Here is a 22,453-nt window from a genome sequence, read left to right as displayed (position 1 = left end):
TCTTTGTTTTCTCATTTGGGATGCCCCACATCCAATACTCACTTTACTGATTAAAGGCATCCGTTAGTCTTGCAAGACCATGGACCTGCGCCTGGAAAGGCTTCACTCTCCAGGGCGCAGGCCTGGGCAAGGTTGAATGGAAGACCAGCAGTTGCCCATGCTGCAAGTCTCCCCTCTCCACGACACCAATGTTGTCCAAGGGAAGGGCATTAGGACCCATACAGCTTGGCACCAGTGTTGTTGCAGAGCAATGTGTGATTAAGTGCCTTGCTCAAGGACACAACACACATTGCCTCCGCTGGGGCTCGAACTCACGACCTTCAGGTCGCTAGTCCAATGCTTTATCACTTGGCCACGTGCCCACACTTTACTGATAGAGTCCCTGTAATACTCAGGATTCTGGCAGCATCACACAGGGTGGGAATTTCATTGCATGGTGGTGTAGATGGCAATAAACTCATCAGAATCTAAATCGGAATCTGGTCTTGAGGTGTTCAGAGCAATCTTGTGGTCCAAGTGCATAGTTCTCTGAAAGTGGCTGCACATGTTGATAGGGTGGTAAAGAAGGCATATATCATGCTTGCCTTTATTACTCAAGACTCTTGAGTCCAAGAGTGTTGCGACTTTATAAAATTCTGGTTAAGCTGCATCTGGAGTATTACATTCATTTCTGGTTTCCCCATTGCAGAAAGGATGCAGAGGCTTTGGAGCAAGTGCAGAGAGTGCAGGGTGTGCCTGGATTGTAGGCCGTGTGCTGTGAGGAGAGGGAGACCAACATGGTGGAGTGTTTTCTATGGAGTGGTGGAGGCAGAGAAAAGATCTGACAAAATTCATAAAATAATAAGAGATATGGATAGTGTGGCTGGTATCTTTTCCAGGAGGTATGTATTCAAGGTGAGAGGGTGAAAGTTCAAAGGAGATATGTAGGGCAAGTTTGTTTACACAGAGAGGTGTGTACCTGGGTTGCACCTCGACAGTCGGAAGAGAACAGGACAGTTGAATCTTCCAACATAGAACATAGAACAGTCCAACATAGGAACAGACCTTTTGACCCATGATGTTATACGAACTTAATTAAATTGATGACACTTAATCCCTTCTGCCAGTACATGGTTTACATCCTTCCATTCTCAGCATATTCATGAGACTATCTAAGAGTCTCTTCAGTGTTTCTATCATGTCTGTGTCCTCCACTACCTCTGGCAGAGCATTCAAGGCAAATATTACTCTCTGTGCAAAAAAAAATTGTCCTGCATATCTTCTTTGAACGTTACCCCTTTCACATTAAGTAATCCCCTCTAGTATTTTACATTGGACTGTGAGGAAAAAGATACTCTATAATGTCTACTCTGTAATTGCCTCCTACAAATTTATAAACTTTTATCAGATTTCTCCTTAGCCTTCACCACTCCAGAGGAACCAACCCTAGTTTGCCCAACTTCTGTTTATATCACATGTCCTCTAATCCAGTCAGCATCCTGGTAAACTGCTTCCGCACTCTCTCCAAAGCCTCCACAGTCCTTGCTATAATGAGAAACCACCTTACCGAGACAGTCCTGGCAAGTTGCTACCAGGATCACCCAGTTGAGAGTCTCTGAGCAGAAAGTCTGTATTCAGGCTCATTTCACTATACACCTGGAAAATTCTCTGCCCTCTGTTAAAGCAACATTGTATAAAGATTTTTTCACCTTTGCATAACAAATTTGATTGAAGTAGAAAATACCAAAAGAGCTTGCAGATGTAGGTAATTACTGATAACTATTTTTGTTAACAGCTTCTGAGGAGAAGGTAGAGTCATCAAATCATAGAACCCAGAAAGAGGCCCTTTGGCCCTACTAGTGAATGTTGACCCTTCTAATTTAGGCCCATATCCCTCTAAATTGGAATTGGGATTTGTTTATTATTGTCACATGTACCAAGATACAGTGAATAGCTTGTTTTGCATTCTGTTCATACAGATCAAAATAATTACAAGTGATTGAGGTAGAGCAAGGTAAAACAATAACAATGCAGATTAGGTGTAAAAACCAATAGAGAAAGTGCAGCAAATCATAAACACAAGAGATTCTGCAGATGTTGGAAATCTAAAGCAACACACACAAAATCCTGGAGGAATTGAACAGGTCAAAGAGCATCTATGGAAATGAATAAACAGTTGACGTGGGCCTAGACCTTTCATCAGGACTGGAATGGGAGGGGGAAGATGCCAAAATAAGTTGGGGGAGATGAAGGAATACAAGCTAGAAGGTGAAAGGTGAAGCCAGGTGGGGGGGGTGATGGGAGGTGACAGATGGAGATAGGTGAAAGGGAGGTGATAGATAGAAAGTGCAGTGCAGGTAAACAATAAAGTACAAGATCATAACGAGGGAGATTGTGAAGTTAAGAGTCCAACTTATTGTACTAGGAAACCATGCAATAATCTTATAATGGCAGGCCAGAAGCTGTTCTTGAGCCTGGAAGTACGCACTTTCAGGCTTTTATATTTTCCGCTCTATGGAAGAGGAGAGAAGGCAGAATATCCTAGGTGGATGGAGTTTTTGATGATGCTGATTACTTTACTGAAGCAACGAGAAATATAGACAGGGACCATAGAGAGCAGCTGCTTTCTGTGATGTGCTGAGCTGTGTCCACAACTTTCTGCGGTTTCCTGTGTCATACATAGAGTGGTTCCCTTACCAAGTCATTATGTATCCATATGGGATGCTTTCTATGGGGCATTGATAAAAATTGGTAAGGGATGACAGGGGCAGGGGCTTGCTAAATTTCTTCAGTCTCCTGAGGAAGTAGAGGTAGTGGTGAACTTTGTTGGCCATGGTATCCACGTGGTTGGACCAGGACAGGCTGCTGATGATGTTCACCTATGGAACCTTGATGCTCCCTATTGAAACCTTACCTTTCCTATCCGTATACCTGTCCAAATGTTTTTTTTAAATGTTGTTATTGTACCTACCTCTACCATTTCCTCTGGCATGTGTCCAATGTACTGATCCCCTCTCACCTTCAATCTATCCCTTTAGTTCTTGATTTCCATTTCCTGGGAAAAAAGACTATGTGCATGTAGGTAACACACAACGAAGTTGCTGGTGAATGCAGCAGGCCAGGCAGTATCTATAGGAAGAGGTGCAGTCGACGTTTCAGGCCGAGACCCTTCGTCAGGACTAACTGAAGGAAGAGTGAGTAAGGGATTTGAAAGTTGGAGGGGGAGGGGAGATCCAAAATAATAGGAGAAGACAGGAGGGGGAGGGATTGAGCCAAGAGCTGGACAGGTGATAGGCAAAAGGAGATACGAGAGGATCATGGGACAGGAGGTCCGGGAAGAAAGACGGGGGGGGGGACCCAGAGGATGGGCAAGAGGTATATTCAGAGGGACAGAGGGAGAAAAAGGAGAGTGAGAGGAAGAATGTGTGCATAAAAATAAGTAACAGATGGGGTACGAGGGGGAGGTGGGGCCTTAGCGGAAGTTAGAGAAGTCGATGTTCATGCCATCAGGTTCATCCCACCTCCCCCTTGTACCCCATCTGTTACTTATTTTTATGCACACATTCTTTCTCTCACTCTCCTTTTTCTCCCTCTGTCCCTCTGAATATACCTCTTGCCCATCCTCTGGGTCCCCCCCCCCCCCCCTTGTCTTTCTTCCCGGACCTCCTGTCCCATGATCCTCTCGTATCCCCTTTTGCCTATCACCTGTCCAGCTCTTGGCTCAATCCCTCCCCCTCCTGTCTTCTCCTATCATTTTGGATCTCCCCCTCCCCCTCCAACTTTCAAATCCCTTACTCACTCTTCCTTCAGTTAGTCCTGACGAAGGGTCTCAGCCTGAAACGTCGACTGCACCTCTTCCTACAGATGCTGCCTGGCCTGCTGCATTCAACAGCAACTTTGATGTGTGTTGCTTGAATTTCCAGCATCTGCAGAATTCCTGTTGTGTGCATGTAGGTAATTGCTCCTTATTTCTGAATATATTATTGAAGATCTCTGTGCTCCCCTTGAACAGAAGATACCCTTCCTGTGAGTCGTGATGCCCACCAAATTCTCAAGGGTAAATCCAATTACTTGCATCCTGCCTTACAGAGCACTGAGACACTCACAGTGAAGGCAGTGGCAACTTCCAGTGGCTGGAAGAGCAGTGGTGCTGGTGTGCTCAGCGTAAATTGATAAGCTCACAGACGTGAGTTTAGGAGCAGGCAACAGTGAGAAATCCAGCCATGAATGCCTAATGTTCGTGAAACTATGTGGCACTATAACATGGAGCCCAAATGGCACAGATGAATTTTGCCAGCTTTTAAAACCATGCTTGTAAGCTGGTTGGCCAGCCGTCTTCAGCAGATGCAGAAGTAAATGAAATCTCACCTTGTGAAGTAAAGAGTGTCTGGATCTCACTGCCTGAGGAGATTCTGGAAGTAGGCACTCTCACGGCATTTCAGAAGCATCAGGATCAGCACTTGAATCACCAAGGCAGAGAAGGCTGCAGACCAAATGTGGGTGAATGGGACTGGAAAAGATTAGTTTAGTAATCAGTATGGCTATGATGGGCCAAGTTTCTCTGCTTGCAAATCTATGATCCCTCTATTGTATCAGCAATCTTCTGTCCAAAGAATAATGTGAAATAAAATCAAAATCAAAAGTCAAAGTTGAGTTTATGCTCATGCCTACACAGGTGCAATGAAAACTTAGTAGCAGCAGCACCTCATGAACGCAGAATCACATGAGCAGCATTTACCAGGAAAACAAAAATTAAACATGAAGTTTACCCAATTTTTTCAAGAAAGAGCACAATTAGAGCAAAAGAAAAGCAACGTCCATTTGAGTGCAAAGTGATCAAAATGTTAGTGTGTTGCTAAACCGTAGTGACTCCTGGTTGAAGAACTGAATGGTTGAAGGGAAGTAGCTGTTCTTGAACTTGATGGTGTGGAACATGAGGCTTCTGTACCTCTTGCCCAATGGTAGCAGCGAGAAGATGGCATGGCCTGATGGTGGGTATCTTTAATGATGGATGCTTTCCTCCAGTTGATACTATTGATGATGGGGAGGGATATATTGGGCTGAGTCTGTTGCTCTCTGCAGCTTCTTACATTTATGTGTATACCACCAGACTATGATGAAACCAGTCAGGATAATCCCAACAGTACATCTATAAAGTTTGTTTGAGTGTTCAGTAACAAGCCGTAACCTCCTTAGAAAGTGAAGCTTTCATTAAGATGCATTTGTGCTCAGCTTTAATTGCTTATTCCTGTTCTAATGTTCCTGAAGCCCATTTTCAAAGTGTATGACCAAAGAGGACCAGTTCAGGATAGAATTTGGAAAGCATGAGGGGCAGAGAAAATACTCGGCACTACCACTTGAGATATTTAAAGCCAGTCCTGTCAGACTTCCAGAATAACTGTGCTGCCTCCTTAACCCAGCATTAAGGATCCCTTGGTGAGTGAATTGTCAGAATGCTGAATTAGCTTTCTGTTTTAATTGAAATTTGAATCCATGCAAAATAATTTTTTTTTTATCAAAGTTATTCTTATCTAAAGCAAAGTTTCAATTGGATTGTTAATGAATAGTTAGTCGGCAGAAACTGGGATGTGGTTGTAAACTAGAAATGCCACAGCAGATGGAAACGATTCAAATTCAATCCAAGAGGATTAGATAAAGTGATACCAAAGTGCATCAGGCTTTTTTGAGTATTGAACTGTGAATAGTTGAACAATCCTATCCCCTTGAGGAGCTATGTATGTGAGTGTAGAGACAAAGTGCACATTGTTTCCTTTTATTCCCAGTTACTTCAAATGACTGTGCAGAACAGTTTTAAGCTAGTTTGACCAGGTGCTATAGGGAGTGATTGCTTTTGTACATTTGAGCAAAGTAAGGCATTACACCATAAGTCATTTCATGAGTCACATTCGAACCATGAACTGTGCACTTGCTGTGTTTTGTAAGTAGAACTCTAAAAGTGGCTGGGAGTGGGGTCTAATTGGCTGGATTCCTGCAGAGGTTGCAGTCATGCCTCTTCTGTGGTGTTAAATGTGAAACAAGGATTTTGCTCCCTAACATCTTCCTCCCTCAGCCGTTCAGCAGGTCTCACTTTTGTGAGGATTAGAAGTCTGGTTCATTGATAAATCAAGACCGAATCCTTTGATTCTCCTTCTACAATACACTGCTGACAGCATCGAACCTTGGCTCAGTTCATTTAAACAGTGGACCTGATCCATTCTGTATTAGTCAAGGGAAGCAATAATGTAAAAGAAAATCTTCTGTGACTCAAGTCTTGGATAATCTGACTTTTCAATTGCAGGGCATGTGATGTGTCACATGACTGAATTTATACATCTGTGTGTCTTAAAATTTAATTCCCTCTCACTAGCTATTGACCAATCAGAAGATTGAAAATTAGTGTAATGACTAGGCATATGATGCTTGGTAACCTATCACGTTGGGATAATTCACAGTTCCTCACATTGGTGTGTGACCATGAGCAGTGAACTGTTCCAATTGCTCCCTCACTCCTTGCATCATTAGTCAGGGAAGGTTATAAATAGCTGCTGGTAGTCTATCAACACTTGCAAGCTGATATTTCAGTATGAGCTATTTACAGTCCAACCACTAAAGTTCAGGGCTGGGTCAAAGATGTTAGAACACATTAGTACTTATTTTTATCAGCTTCAATGCAGTCAATGAAGAAAGTGAAGAGCCAGCATGAGGGTGATTGTGCTATGTATGGGGTCATGGGTTGAAGCTTGGTGGAGAAACAAGCTCCAGTGCAGCTGAATAATACTTGCATCTCCTGCAGCAGCCCCCACCAGCTGTACCTGTGTGCATCAGAGTCAGTCAGGGCAGGCAGCATTGGAGTGGGGTGGGAGAGGAAACCTTAGCCCGTCATGTTGGGGCAGTTCAGAGCAACCTAATCAGAGGAGTGATAATTTTGTCCTGGAAGCACATTGCTAATCTGTTTAGGTAGTTTGAATTTAGAATTGGAGGTAAATGAGTGGAGGGAAATGATCCCCTGCTTGGGACAGAGAAGAATATTTTTAAAAAAGGAATAATGAATAAAGAAACAAAAGAAGAAAACAAATAATACAGCAAAGTATTTAGATTAACAGATATGCACTGCTAACAGTCTAAAATACATTTCTATGATCATTGATAAGCACATGATTGTGCAGGAAATGGAGGGATGTGGATATTCTGTTGGCAGAAGGGATTGGTTTAGTTATGCCTTTAATTACAGGACTGTTACTAGTTTTATTATTGTTTAATATTTTATTCCAGTAATTCTTAATTACTAGACTATTATTAGCTTAGTTATGTGTTTAATTACTGGACTATTACTAGTCTGTCACATTATGGGCCAAAAGGTCTTCCTCTGTTTTACAGTTGTGTCCTTTGTTTAAACTTTTGCCAAGTGACCAGTTTTATTTTATTCTCATACTGATAATACTTGACAAGAAAGATCCTTACTCTGAGCTTATTTTACCGATAGCTTTGACACATTTATTTCAGACTATAACACTTTTAACACGGTAGATAAAATAGTAGCACTTTGGTGGTGATGGCATTACTGTATCACTACTAATGTGGTTTTAGCACCATTTGAGGTTTCTCCTGCATATTGGCAAACTTATGTTTGGTATGAATACACAGCTGAATAAATTAATCAGATTATTGTCACCTTTGTGTTGTTCATATTAGCTATTCCTCAGCAAAATTGGAAAGTCCTAAGGAAGTTCTCTTCCCTTCTCCATCCATTTCAGAAATATCACAGAGGTGATACCGCATATTGCCGCAAATACCACCATACAGTGCCAATGGTCTAATGCAGAAAAGTGTTTGTTTAGTTTGGGCCATCAGTGACCAGAGTCAATGAGTCATCAATTGAAGTTAATGCAAATTAATCTTCTCACTAAAAACTCTGAAATTAGCAAGTGCTGGAAGTTGGAATGTTAAAAAAGCTTCACAAAATGTAAAATTGTTTGATTGAAATGTAATTTGTGCTCAGTTCTGGTCGCCTCACCACAGGAAGGATGTGGAAACCATAGAAAGGGTGCAGAGGAGATTTACAAGGATGTTGCCTGGATTGGGGAGTATGCCTTATGAAAACAGGTTGAGTGAACTCGGCCTTTTCTCCCTGGAGCGACGGGGGATGAGAGGTGACCTGATAGAGGTGTATAAGATGATGAGAGGCATTGATTGTATGGATAGTTAGAGGCTTTTCCCCAGGGCTGAAATGGCTGCTACAAGAGGGCACAGGTTTAAGGTGCTTCTAAGTAGGTACAGAGGAGATGTCAGGGTAAGTTTTTTACGCAGAGAGTGGCAAGTGCGTGGAATGGGCTGCCAGCGGCAGTGGTGGAGGCGGAAACGATAGGGTCTTTTAAGAGACTCCTGGATGGCTAGATGGAGCTTAGAAAAATAGAGGGTTATGGGTAAAGCCTAGGTAGTTCTAAGGTAGGGACATGTTTGGCACAGTTTTGTGGGCCGAAGGGCCTGTATTGTGCTGTATGTTTTCTATGTTTCGATGAAATTGGAACAACATAAACCAAGCTACGTGACCCATAACTTTTGCTCCACTAGCAGTCTCCACAAAAACACAAAACCATTCTGAATAATAGACTTCTCACTTCCTCCCCTTGCTGCTCATTAAAAACAAACCCTTTACCCTTATTTCTATTATGAACTAACAACTATCAGCTTTTATGTAACCTTGTTTTTTGAGATGTCTTGCTTATTTTTTACTCATTATTTCCGTGCAGCCTCAAATTAATTCATTCTTCTTTATGATATTTTGTTCAGTTTGCATGCACAGGATATTTGTAGGGTATGATTGTTGATGAGAACATCAGAAAGCAGAAGCAGGAGTAGGTCACTCCTACCATTCTATATGATCATGGTGGCTCTCCTCCTGCCCTCATCTCCGCTTTTGTGCGACTACCCCATTGTTCTCAATTCCCTGGGATTTCAAAACACTATTTACTTCCTCTTAAGATCCTTAAGCCCCCAGTCCTCTCCCCAAATGATCTTGCCTTCACATCTATCTGGGGTAGAGAACTCAAAAGGTTTACCATGACTTTCTGGGAAGAGAATCCTACATAGCTCCATTTTAAATAACTGCCAATTAGTCCTATAATTATGACCCCTGGTATGCAATTTTCTTACTGATTGAAGCATCTCAACATCTACCCTGTCATACACCCTTAGGATTTTCTAAGTTTCATTAAGATTACCTCACTTTCTTATGAACTCTGTTTTACTCTGTATTCCCTTAAATGATAGAGTAATGTGCATTGTTCCAGAGTTGAGATCTTGCAGGCCTGATTCTCTGCTCACACGGACATTGCAGGACCTCAGTGACTGATTTTCTATTCATTCAAATTAGTGAATGAAGTAAAATAGGCACCTTCAAACCAGAGTTTTACATCTGACTCAACCCTGTAGCGAGCCCATGTACATGGATTAAACTTCCTGAAATCACAGCAGGATCTGACGTACCAATTTTATCTAATGTGCAATGAAAGTCACTGTCACTTCTTCACAGTGATAGTGCACCCTTTGGGTTACATAGAGATTATGTTCCAGATTATAGTGTAACATTGTTGGATTCATTGGAGATGAAATTAGTCAAGATGAAGGGTCTCGGCTCAAAATGTCAACTGTTTACTCCTTTCCATAGATGCCACCAGACCTTCTGAATTCCTCCAGCATCTTGTTTGTGTTACGCTGGATTTCCAGCACCTACAGAATCTCTTGTGTTTGTATTTTATGTGGGCAGATTCTGTATTGGGTTGCTGTGACATGAAGTATCTAATTCGAACCAAGTTGGATGGTATCAGACATTCCTTTCCAATTTCTTGTGCCTTATGTTGGAATGTAAATAGGGCACTGAATGCAGCATCCATCATCCATCATCAGGGACCTCCACCACCCAGGACATGCTCCCTTCTTGCTGCTGCCATCAGGAACAAGGTACAGGAGCCTCATGACTCACACCACCAGGTTCAGGAACAGTTCCTACCTCTTAACCATCAGGCTCTTGAATCAAAGGGGATACTTCATCATTTTCACTAGCCCTGACATTGAGATGGTCCCCTAACCAATGGACTCACTTTCTAGGACTCTTCATCTCATGTTCTCAATATTCATTATTTGTTTGTCTGCTTATTTATTCAATTGTCTGGTTGTTAGTTATTTATCGTTGTATTTGCCAGGTTTCTGTCTTTTGCACACTGGTTGAATGCCAAGTTGGTGCAGTCTTTTATTGATTCTATTGTGGTTAATATTCTGCTATGGATTTATTGAGTATGCCAACAAGGAAATGAATCTCAGGGTTGTATATGGTGACATTTATGTTCTTTGATAATAAATTGACTTTGATCTTTGAATGCACTCTTACAAGTTACTGTTGGTCTTGTTAGGCTGGCATCTTCCAACATCCTGTTTTCTTTATCATTATTGCTTTATTGGATTTTGAATTATTTGAAAATCTTTACTGTTTTGTTTGTTCTTTATTGCATTTGTGACTTAGTTTTAACATTTATGTGCATGTTGGCCAGCATGCTAGAAAGTTCGAAATATTTTCCTGTTTCTGAGGCGCAGTTGTCTGAAAAGTCTCCAAATTTATTCTGATTATCATTCAAACCATTTAAAATTGAAATGCTTCAAGTATTTGCAGACAGCAGATTTTTGTCTGGATTTAGCATCTCAGTGTATCTCACTTGCCTGGAGATATGAAGCAAAAGCATCCCCACTGAGCCCAGAATAGTAAAAGATCTCTGGTATAAATATCCAAAGTCCAAATGTAATGAAGCAAGAGGCCCTTCAAATCATATTAATAAATCCAATGAATAAATACAATCAATAAGTGAGTTTGAAAGTTTCAAAAATTCAGACTAACAAAGCTACGCTGGGTACACAAAATCATCACCGACCTGAAATCTAAATGTGTTCATAGTCTGAATGCTTTTAGGCCCTAGAGAAATCACACTGCACAATATTACGTAAATAGATTTGCTTTCATGGGCACGAACTTAAAAGAATGCAGTTGGGAAAGAAGTTCTCACAAATCTGGTAGACTGGTGATTTTATAGTTAAACCTGTTTAATGAAATGTAGCATTGCTTAGCAACTGAGACTTAAGTTATTGAGGAATTTGATTTATTGCTATTCTTTCTTTTTTTATAGCACCACCAAAGTTTACAAGAACTCCCATTGACCAGACGGGAGTCTCAGGAGGGGTTGCGTCATTTATCTGCCAAACCTCAGGAGATCCGAGGCCGAAAATTGTATGGTCAAAAAAAGGAAAGAAAGTCAGCTCTCAGAGATTTGAGGTATTGTATCACTCACCCATTTACCATTTAGGAATGTACTCTGTAAAAATCTCCTTTTGGAACCTCTTGCTTTGTTCCTCCGCTGGAGCTGAGAATCAGATTTCGTATCACTGACTCAGATGACTTTGTGACAGCAGTACAGTGCCTCAATGTATCATTCAGTTTTAAGGATATTATTTTTTTCATCTGGGGTGTCCAGGGTTGCAATTTGAACTTGTGGCATAAGAATAATTGCAGTTTTTGTCCAATTTATAAATCTTGCAGTATTGGGGATGGAGATTTTCCTAGTTCACTGATGTTATAAGAATATTTATTACTACTTCCTGACCATTCCTAAACCTCTCTGGGTGTACATCTTTGATTGAACTTTGCATTAATTTTGCAATTGTGATATCTAGATAAATTTTCAGCCTGCTCTCACTCAGTGGAAATGTTGCTGTTGCTGGATGCTCTATCACGATAAATTCCCTGATTCAGAAACATGTGAATCTTGCTGCAGTCCTCTCAACTTTTTGCTGAAAGCGGTTCATTTCATTTCAATCAACTCTGTTGCGTTCTGTGTGCTTTTACTGTTGCTATTTTTTACTCAGTGGGTAAGTGTGCTCATTCTTTTTTCTGTATCATTGCTTTCAAATACTGTGTACAATTTTTATTTCTTGTTTTAGTCTTTTTGATCTACATTTCATGTTTGCGAAGCTGGGATGGAGGTCATGGTAACTTCACTCTTTTACTGCAATTATTTGTTTAAGTTTGTCGTCTACATGCTTGGGCTGTACAGGCGATTCAGTGAATTCAGTTACATGTCAAGGATTTGAATAGTAGAATCTATTTGTTTTCTTTATCATTGCCATTCAGATCACTGTAAGGCCTACATGACAATAGAGGCTGGAAGATAAATCTGTTTGACCATGTTAGAGAGTGAAAGAATTAGCAAGCAGGAAATTCAGACTTGTTTATCAAATGTACATCTAAAAACAGTGAAATACATCATTTGTTTTAACAACCAGCACATCCAAAAGTATGCTGGGGGATACTCACAGATGTTGCCACACATTCTGGCATCAACATAGCATGCCCACAATGTTCAGTAGAACAATGCAAACATCAACAACACCAACAACTACAGAAACGAATGATACAACAGCAGCAAAACAAGTCCCTTTCTCGCCCTTCCAGCCATCCACCCCTTCACTCACCAGACCTGCAACCCCAGGTTAGCCACCTCTGTCCTCTGGACCTTGGCCCCAGATTCTCAGACTCACAGATATCGGGATTTCACCCTCCTGTCCTTGACCCAGGCTCGCAGCTTGACCTTCATGCCTCTCCCACTGGACTCGCCAACTTTATTGTTCAACGTTTGAGCTTTTTACCTCTGGGCTCACAGAGCTTTGGATTTCAACCTTTGGCTTTGCCCTTTGGACTTCACCAACTTCTGGGTATCGAACCCAGAACTTGCTGAACACGGACATGACCTGTAGGCTTTGATCCCAGAACTCGCGGTCACAGATTTGACCTTAGGACTTGCTGATCATGAGTTTGACCTTTGGATCTTCAGGATCCGGGGGGTCATCGGCCCTTGTGACTCCAGCACATGCGGATCTCCGACTTGGCACTCACTGATCTGGAGATAGCTTGTCATCTGAGTGCCCTGTAACCTTACTTCTGGGATTGCAGATTTTCATCTGAGGAGGGCTCTGAACACTGGTTCCTACCCCTCACTCTTTATTCTCTCTTATCCCTGCCCCAAACCCCAATCTGGCCCCGAACTCTTGTGCTGTCCCCTTAGTACCAAATGAAAAACTAAGACTGGTGGACATTGCAGCTTGGCACCATCTTGACCCAAACACTGGCTCCTGCCCCTGACTTCTAACTCTCCTCATCCCTGTTCCAAAGCCCTCAGTTGATCCCTAACTTTCCTGTGAATCAAAAATAAAACTAAATCCAAGGAACCACAAGTGCCCTAAATTTTACAGATGTTATTAAATTTGTGAGTCCTATGCAGGAGGATAGAATCAGAATCAGGTTTATTATCATTGGCATGTATCCTGAAATTTATTAACTTAGCAGCAGCAGTTCAATGCAATACATAATCTAGCAGAGAGAAAAAAAATGAATAAGTAAATCAATTACACTATACATATATTGAAAAGATCAAAAATCGTGCAAAAATCAGAAATGATATATATTAAAAAAGCAAGGTAGTGTTCTCAGTTTCAATATTTATTTAGGAATTGGATGGCAAAGGGGAAGAGGCTATTCCTGAATCGCTGAGTGTATGCCTTCAGGCTTCTGTACCTTCTACCTGATGGTAACAGTGAGAAAAGGACATGTCCTGGGTGCTAGAGATCCTTAATAATGGACGCTGCCTTTCTGAGACAGTGCTCCCTGAAGATGTCCTGGGTACTTTGTAGGCTAACACCCAAGATGGAGCTGCCTAAATTTACAACCATCTGTAGCTTTTTTCAGTCCCGTGCAGTAGCACCCCACCCCCATACCAGACAGTGATGCAGCCTGTCAGAATGCTCTCCATGGTACATCTATAGAAGTTTTTGAGTGTATTTGTTGATACAGTAAATCTCTTCGAACTGCTGATGAAGTATAGTCGCTGTCTTGCCTTCTTTATAACAACATCGATATGTTGGGACCAGGTTAGGTCCTCAGAGATCTTGACACCCAGGAACTTGAAGCTGCTCACCTCACTTTCTCCGCTTCTGATCCCTCTAGGAGGATTGATATGTGTTCCTACATCTTACTCTTCCTGAAGTCCACAATCAGCTCTTTCGTCTTACTGATGTTGAATGCCAGGTTGTTGCTGCGGCACCACTCCACTAGTTGGGCGTATCTTGCTCCTGTACGCCCTTCGTCTCCATCTGAGATTCTACCAAAAGTGGTTGTACTGATGGTATTTGAGCTATGCCTAGCCACACAGTCCTGGGTAAAGAGAGAGTAGAGTAGCTAAGAACACAGCCCTTGAGGTGTACCAGTGTTGATCGTCAGCAAGGAGGAGATGTTATCACCGATTTGCACAGATTAGGAAGTCGGTTAGGAAGTCGAGGATCCAATTGCAGAGTGAGGAACGGAGGCCCAGGTTCTGTAACTTCTCAATCAGGATTGTGGGAATGATGGTGTTAAATGCTGAGCTATAGTCAATGAACAGCATCCTGATATAGGTGTTGGTGTTGTCCAGGTGGTCTAAGGCCATGTGAAGAGCCATTGAGAATGCAACTGCCATTGACCTATTGTGACAATAGGCAAATTGCAACAGGTACAGGTCATTGTTGAGGCGGGAGTTCAGTCTAGTCTTGACCAAACTCTCAAAGCATTTCATCACCGTCAATGTGAGGAGCTAATGGTTGTATCACCACTACTGAATCATATTTTTCCTTGTTGTGATTTTGCATTTTCCTTTTGCCCTCAGTGATCAGCTGATTGCAAACTCCTTGGGATCATATTTATTTCCAATGTGAAGCACCGTGAATTCTTTCCACAGAATCAAGCACATTTAAAGAACACAGATCCAAATGTGGGAATAGGAGGAATGGAGATTGACCAAAGAATTTTTAGAGGTCCTCACACTAACCAAAAGGTCATGCCTTGTACTTGGTGGTTTTGATTGGATAATGACTATAAAGAGATTTTGTGAAGTAATTTGTAACATTAATCTCAGTACTGATAATTAGAGATGGAATCTTCCAGCTCTCAGTGAAACCAACAGTTTGCTTCACGAAGTATTGCCCTCATAGCCTCCACTTTTCAAGGAGGTGTGCTTTCTCTTGCCATGATTGTGGAGATTGTCCTTGGTGCCAGAATTGAGAATCAACTTGTAAAAACTGTTGTTATTAGCATGGACACTTTTCCATTTATTTACACTTGCTGCTCATTAAGCCCAGCTTATGGCTTGGTGGGTGCTGCCAACAGTTGCTGGTAGATTTTTCTACTGGTTGCAATTTATATGTCTGCAGTATTATTCTGCTGAATCTGACTGGGAGTCACATTCTCTCCAGACATGTGACTGATGGTTCTGGAGAGTGTGCTTACTGCCATGTCTGTGGGGTTTCATATACCAGGAATCAGAGGGCTAGAGGCAGAGCACAAGGTGCAGACACAGTTCACAGCAACATAAAGGAAGAAGTTAAGCTCCTTATTTATTCACGGAAAAGCTTCTAGTGGAAGCACCAAGCTGGAACGTGGACATTACCCCGCAATCAACAGCTGACCTGACCTGAACTCCATTCTCTTGGGATCTGAAGAATCTGTCACACACCAGATGATGACCCAGTCAGATATTTGTCGTAAGTTTTCACAAGAAATTGCAGCAGGCACCATGGAAATGGTACTCATGACTGTAACCAATCAGGATTTCTGCTTACGTGATAATTGGGTACATGTTGAATGGCTTAACTCCGCCCCCCCCCCCCCCCCCGTGACAATTGGGGGTTGTGGAATCACTGACTGCTTTAGTCAACTGTTCCATTCTATTTGGTGCTAGACAAGAGTATGCCTAAAATTACACAGATGAATTTCAATTGATAGACATTTCGTCCTTAAGAAAATGTTGCATCAGGGGACCTGATGGGAACCTCATTAACCCTCTAACTCCCTAATTTACTTCTTTAGGTAGATTCTCATTCACAGCTCTTGTGTTTACTCAAACTCTAAGAAGCTTGGTAGGGAAAACATGTGTTTGGGCACTGATGGAGTAACTCTCGCAGGTTGACCAGCATCTGTGGGGGAGAAATGAATTGTCAACATCTCAGTTTGAAATCTTTCATCAGTACAGTGTGAAACATCGACAATTCCCTTCCTCCCACAAGAGCAGCTCAAGCCACTGAGTTCATCCAGTAGATGGCTTGCTGCTAAAGACTCCAGCTTCTTCAATCCTGTGTGTCTCTAGTCTACTAAGCCTGTTCACGGTTAGGCACATAAGTATGCAGGGAATGGAGGAGATATGGACCATGTGCAGGCAGAAGAGATTTGTTCAACTTGGCATCAGCTCCTTAATTCATTCAGCATGATATTGTGGGCTGAAGGGCTTGTTCCTATTCTGTCTTGCTCTGGGCTCTGTGGAAAGAGTTCTTCAGTGAGGCGCCTTCATACTGTGAAGCTAGATGTGATTCTTTAAGCTGTTTAATTTGACCATTAGTAGGCAAAGCTGCAGCTCTAATTAAGTTAATTCATAAAACTTCACCAAAATAAAGTTAATTATTGGATATGATATCCTTTCTTGAATCAGCAGGTTATGATCATCAGGCTTGTCCTCAAGATTTGAGCTTTTCTTACTTTCCTTTGAAGTTCTGTCCTGAGTCAAAGCATTGTAGGATCAGTGTCAGCTAGAAATGAGGAGTTCCAGTTTTCACAGTTTTGTCATGAAACTTGAATGCACAATTGCAGCTGACGCTGTCTGAATGTAAAAGATTCAGCATCAGCCTCATTGACCCTACTGATCCAGCCAGCATCATCCCATCATTTACCTCAGTGAAAGAAGGCAAATTTATTGACCATTTGGGAAGGCTTGTGATGTAGAAAGTCACTGTGGTTGTGATCCCACATTCTGAGAAAGTTTCAACCGGAGAAGTACTTGGATAGCTGTGGAAAACCTAATGAAACAACATGTTGAGGTTATGGGGCAGGTTCTGCTTCCTTTCTATCATTCTGTCTTTCCCCAGTTGGCTTTCAGTAAAGCAAATAGACCCCACTCAGGTTACAAATACCCAATTTGTGACCATCCCATACATGTAAGCAAGCATTCGGGAGACCAGATGGGATGGATTTGCCGGCTGCTGCAGGGCTGCAGCTATCTTCTGCCAGGTGGGAATGGGATAATTCTGTTTCTCTCACCCTGTCACTCATTCATTCCCTAAGCCACGACAATCGGAGGCTGGACTGTGCCAAACAGAGCGAGGAGCGCTAGGCAAGCTAACTCATTTACTCACTCGTTGAGACCGGCTGGGGGCTTCTCTTCTCACACCTACTCGCTCTCCTGTCACCACTGTTTCTGTGTTCCTCTCCCACATACTGCTGTTGTATGAGAGTTCAGGTTCCAAATAGTTATCACAAGTGGGACCCTGTCGTTACAGTGGGAATCTACAGATAAATGCATGAAAGGCTTTCTATTATACTGTGGATAATGAAGAATGCTGTTACCAACCTTATAGTTCCCACACCCCGCACTTCCCGTTTCTACCTCCTACCCAAGATCCACAAACCTGCCTGTCCTGGCCGACCTATTGTCTCAGCTTGCTCCTGCCCCACCGAACTCGTTTCTGCATACCTCGACACGGTTTTATCACCCCTTGTTCAATCCCTTCCGACCTATGTTCGTGACACTTCTCACGCTCTTAAACTTTTCGATGATTTTAAGTTCCCTGGCCCCCACCGCTTTATTTTCACCATGGATGTCCAGTCCTTATATACTTCCATCCCCCATCAGGAAGGTCTCAAAGCTCTATGCTTCTTTTTGGATTCCAGACCTAATCAGTTCCCCTCTACCACCACTCTGCTCCGTCTAGCGGAATTAGTCCTTACTCTTAATAATTTCTCCTTTGGCTCCTCCCACTTCCTCCAAACTAAAGGTGTAGCTATGGGCACCCGTATGGGTCCTAGCTATGCCTGCCTTTTTGTTGGGTTTGTGGAACAATCTATGTTCCGTGCCTATTCTGGTTCTGTCCCCCACTTTTCCTTCGCTACATCGACGACTGCATTGGCGCTGCTTCCTGCACGCATGCAGAACTCGTTGACTTTATTAACTTTGCCTCCAACTTTCACCCTGCCCTCAAGTTTACCTGGTCCATTTCCGACACCTCCCTCCCCTTTCAAGATCTTTCTGTCTCTGTCTCTGGAGACAGCTTATCCACTGATGTCTACTATAAGCCTACTGACTCTCACAGCTATCTGGACTATTCCTCTTCTCACCCTGTCTCTTGCAAAAACGCCATCCCCTTCTCGCAATTCCTCCGTCTCTGCCACATCTGCTCTCAGGATGAGGCTTTTCATTCTAGGATGAGGGAGATGTGTTCCTTTTTTAAAGAAAGGGGCTTCCCTTCCTCCACTATCAACTCTGCTCTTAAACGCATCTCCCCCATTTCACGTACATCTGCTCTCACTCCATCCTCCCGCCACCCCACTAGGAATAGGGTTCCCCTGGTCCTCACCTACCACCCCACCAGCCTCCGGGTCCAACATATTATTCTCCGTAACTTCTGCCACCTCCAACGGGATCCCACCACTAAGCACATCTTTCCCTCCCTCCCTCTCTCTGCATTCCGCAGGGATTGCTCCCTACACAACTCCCTTGTCCATTCGTCCCCCCCATCCCTGCCCACTGATCTCCCTCCTGGCACTTATCCGTGTAAGCGGAACAAGTGCTACACATGCCCTTACACTTCCTCCCTTACCACCATTCAGGGCCCCAAACAGTCCTTCCAGGTGAGGCAACACTTCACCTGTGAGTCGACTGGGGTGATATACTGCGTCCGGTGCTCCCGATGTGGCCTTTTATATATTGGCGAGACCCAACGCAGACTGGGAGACCGCTTTGCTGAACATCTACGCTCTGTCCACCAGAGAAAGCAGGATCTCCCAGTGGCCACACATTTTAATTCCACATCCCATTCCCATTCTGACATGTCTATCCACGGCCTCCTCTACTGTAAAGATGAAGCCACACTCAAGTTGGAGGAACAACACCTTATATTCCGTCTGGGTAGCCTCCAACCTGATGGCATGAACATCGACTTCTCTAACTTCTGCTAAGGCCCCACCTCCCCCTCGTACCCCATCTGTTACTTACTTTTATGCACACATTCTTTCTCTCACTCTCCTTTTTCTCCCACTGTCCCTCTGAATATACCTCTTGCCCATCCTCTGGGTTCCCCCCCCCACTCCTTGCCTTTCTTCCCAGACCTCCTGTCCCATGATCCTCTCGTATCCCCTTTTGCCTATCACCTGTTCAGCTCTTGGCTCCATCCCTCCCCCTCCTGTCTTCTCCTATCATTTTGGATCTCCCCCTCCCCCTCCAACTTTCAAATCCCTTACTCACTCTTCCTTCAGTTAGTCCTGACGAAGGGTCTTGGCCTGAAACGTCGACTGTACCTCTTCCTAGAGATGCTGCCTGGCCTGCTGCGTTCACCAGCAACTTTGATGTGTGTTGAAGAATGCTGTTATTTTTTCTTGTACCCTGTTGAATCAAGTCTCAGATATGTCAGTGATCGTGTATAATGAAGAGCAGCGGTTTAGTTTAAGGATATTGTATGAAATGGCATTTCTCAAGAAGTCAAAAGCTGCAGATGTCAGAAGTTCTTCCATCCCTTTTTCTTGAACTTGTCTAGAATTGTACAAAACAGTGCTTGCATCCCTGAGGCTCCACTTAGAGATGCCCATCGCTTTTCAAGTGTGGCACCACTTTGGGGAAAGTAATGAATGATATATGTGGAAGATATTGAATGAAGAAATTTGACAGATTACTCACTTTTAGTTCAGTAAAACCTTTGGGTTTTTAAATTCTATTATCATTCACATATCAGCACTCCTGTCTTCCTGCCAACTGAATTCTGATGTGGTTTTAAAATAGAGATTTATTTCGTGTGTTTGCTGAGGCTGTACTTTAAAGCTGTTATGAAGGAAAGTTTTGCCTTGCACTTTCATTTTTCATCACAGCATGAAGAACAGATGTGAATATCATTGCTTTTGTTACTTCTTTGTTTGCTGTCGGGCAATTTTTGATTTTTATTCAGATCAGTGGGTGTTTGTGAAAGATAACCCTTTATTTCTTCTCTTTGCCTCAAGCCTAAATGCTATTAACTTTTTTTTGGATTGAGAGCCAGAGAATGGACGACATTGGTAGAATAAGTCGCTTGATTTGAGAATACAGAATCTCTTAATGGAAATTTTTCCCTATGGGGTTGTCTGACCTCTTATATATAAAGGATTGCTTCGACTGGAAGATAAAAACCGCAAGGCCCATCTAGCACTTATCTTTTCTCAAACTAATCGCATTATCAAGTTTTCAGAATTACAACCGACCAAAATTAAAACTCTATATTAGTCAGTGACTGGCAGTGGTAATGCAGCCACAGCCTAATTCACGATAGTTCAGTGTTTAGATTATGCGTATACTGTGAGATCAAAATATCCTTTTTTCAGGATTCCAATTTTCGCCAACTCTCGTACATCAGCAGTAGGAAGTAATTTCTGTGTCCCACAGAATATAGTAAAGACCCCTCAGTTACATGTGGTGCTTTTGTGTCCTTAGGCTGTCTCAAAGTATTTCACAGCCCGTAATTTACTGTTTTTTTCAACCAAGTGTGCAAGATTGATGATGAGAGATAAATGCCACTTCACAGTCTTCTTTCTTTGTTGTAGCTGGGGAGTTTGGAGTGGCATTATTTATCCACTGCATTCACGTCTGTCCCGCTGACTCTGTATCCTCCCAGTTACCGAAGGACACCTACCAAAACAAAAATTACAATATTCTCCTTTCCGAAATTTATACAGAACAGGGAAATATTGCAATGCTCCCAGTGCCAATTTCATGGAGAGTGAAATTGTCAAGTTTGACACTGACAGGACATAAAGTCGATAACCTTGTGCATTAATGCAGAGTGAATACAGTTGGGCTTGGCTTTTATACCTCCTGCTGTCAAATAGTCTGTCAGTATTTGAATCACTAAAGGGTTACAGTGCTTGTAAATTGTACAAGAATGTTGAATCTCTGACTGAAGAAATAAAGGATAAATTAGAAGCCATAAAGAAAATCAACGGACCCAGGTGATAATTTTTCAACTTGTAGAGGATACGGACAGCAGAGAAGAACCTCACCAGTCCTCTGAAATGGACATTTTGCCAGTTGCTCCACATGGTATTTTAAAGCAAGTCATCGCATTAAAGAGAACATATTTTAGTCCGCAATTCAGTCTAAGCTTTTTTGTATAAATATTCTAATAGTTGTGTGGGGGGGAGGGGCTGTTAAGTGTGTTTAATATATACAGTTTGTCGATTCCTTTGTTATAGCTGAATAGAAAAAATGAATGTGTGTGTAATGCTTATTAAATAATATCTCCGCTATAATTTCTAAGCTAATGGCTTCTTTCACCACTGATATTATGTATCTGTTATGTTTACTCCAAAACATAAAATTAATCGAAATACATTTACATTAAAAAACATAAAAACATAGAAAATAAGTGCAGGAGTAGGCCATTCGGCCCTTCGAGCTTGCACCGCCATTCAGTATGATCATGGCTGATCATCCAACTCAGAACCCTGTACCTGCCTTCTCTCCATATCCCCTGATCCCTTTAGCCACAAGGGCCATATCTAACTCCCTCTTAAATACAGCCAATGAACTGGCTTCAACTGTTTCCTGTGGCAGAGAATTCCACAGATTCACCACTGTCTGTGTGCAGAAGTTTTTCCTCATCTCGGTCCTAAAAGGCTTCCCCTTTATCCTCAAACTGTGACCCCTCGTTCTGGACTTCCCCAACATCGGGAACAATCTTCCTGCATCTAGCCTGTCCAACCCCTTTAGGATTTTATACGTTTTAATCAGATCCCCCCTTCAATCTTCTAAATTCCAGCTAGTATAAGCCTGGCCAATCCAGTCTTTCATCATATGAAAGTCCTGCCATCCCAAGAATTACTCTGGTGAACCTTCTTTGTGCTCCCTCTATGGCAAGAATGTCTATTCGTCAGATTAGGGGACCAAAACTGCACACAATACTCCAGGTGTGGTCTCACCAAGGCCTTGTACAACTGCAGTAGTACCTCCCTGCTCCTGTACTTGAATCCTCTTGGTATGAATGCCAGCATACCATTCGCCTTTTTCACCGCCTGCTGCACCTGCATGCCCACTTTCAATGACTGGTGTATAATGACACCCAGGTCTCGTTGCACCTCCCCTTTTCCTAATCGGCCACCATTCAGATAATAATCTGTTTTCGTGTTTTTGCCACCAAAGTGGATAACCTCACATTTATCCACATTAAATTGCATCTGCCATGAACTTGCCCACTCACCTAACCTATCCAAGTCACCTTGCATTCTCTTAGCATCCTCCTCACAGCTAATACTGCCGCCCAGCTTTGTGTCATCCGCAAACTTGGAGATGCTGCATTTAATTCCCTCATCTAAGTCATTAATATATATTGTAAACAACTG

General features: G+C 42.5%; 1 protein-coding gene across 10 annotated transcripts in view; it reads left to right on the top strand.

Moving 5' to 3' along the window:
• The window catches only part of LOC140197686 (receptor-type tyrosine-protein phosphatase delta), a 606,878-nt gene that overhangs the window by 245,479 nt on the left and 338,946 nt on the right, over positions 1–22,453 (top strand). For all 10 annotated transcript variants that reach the window (XM_072258000.1, XM_072258002.1, XM_072257999.1 and 7 more), the window contains exon 3: positions 11,154–11,299. In XM_072258000.1, coding sequence (XP_072114101.1) covers positions 11,154–11,299 — 146 coding nt within the window. The remainder of the gene's footprint in view (positions 1–11,153; positions 11,300–22,453) is intronic.

Source organism: Mobula birostris, chromosome 5 (genome assembly GCF_030028105.1).
Source record: "Mobula birostris isolate sMobBir1 chromosome 5, sMobBir1.hap1, whole genome shotgun sequence".
Taxonomy (NCBI): domain Eukaryota; kingdom Metazoa; phylum Chordata; class Chondrichthyes; order Myliobatiformes; family Myliobatidae; genus Mobula; species Mobula birostris.
This window is presented reverse-complemented; position numbering and strand designations above follow the sequence as displayed.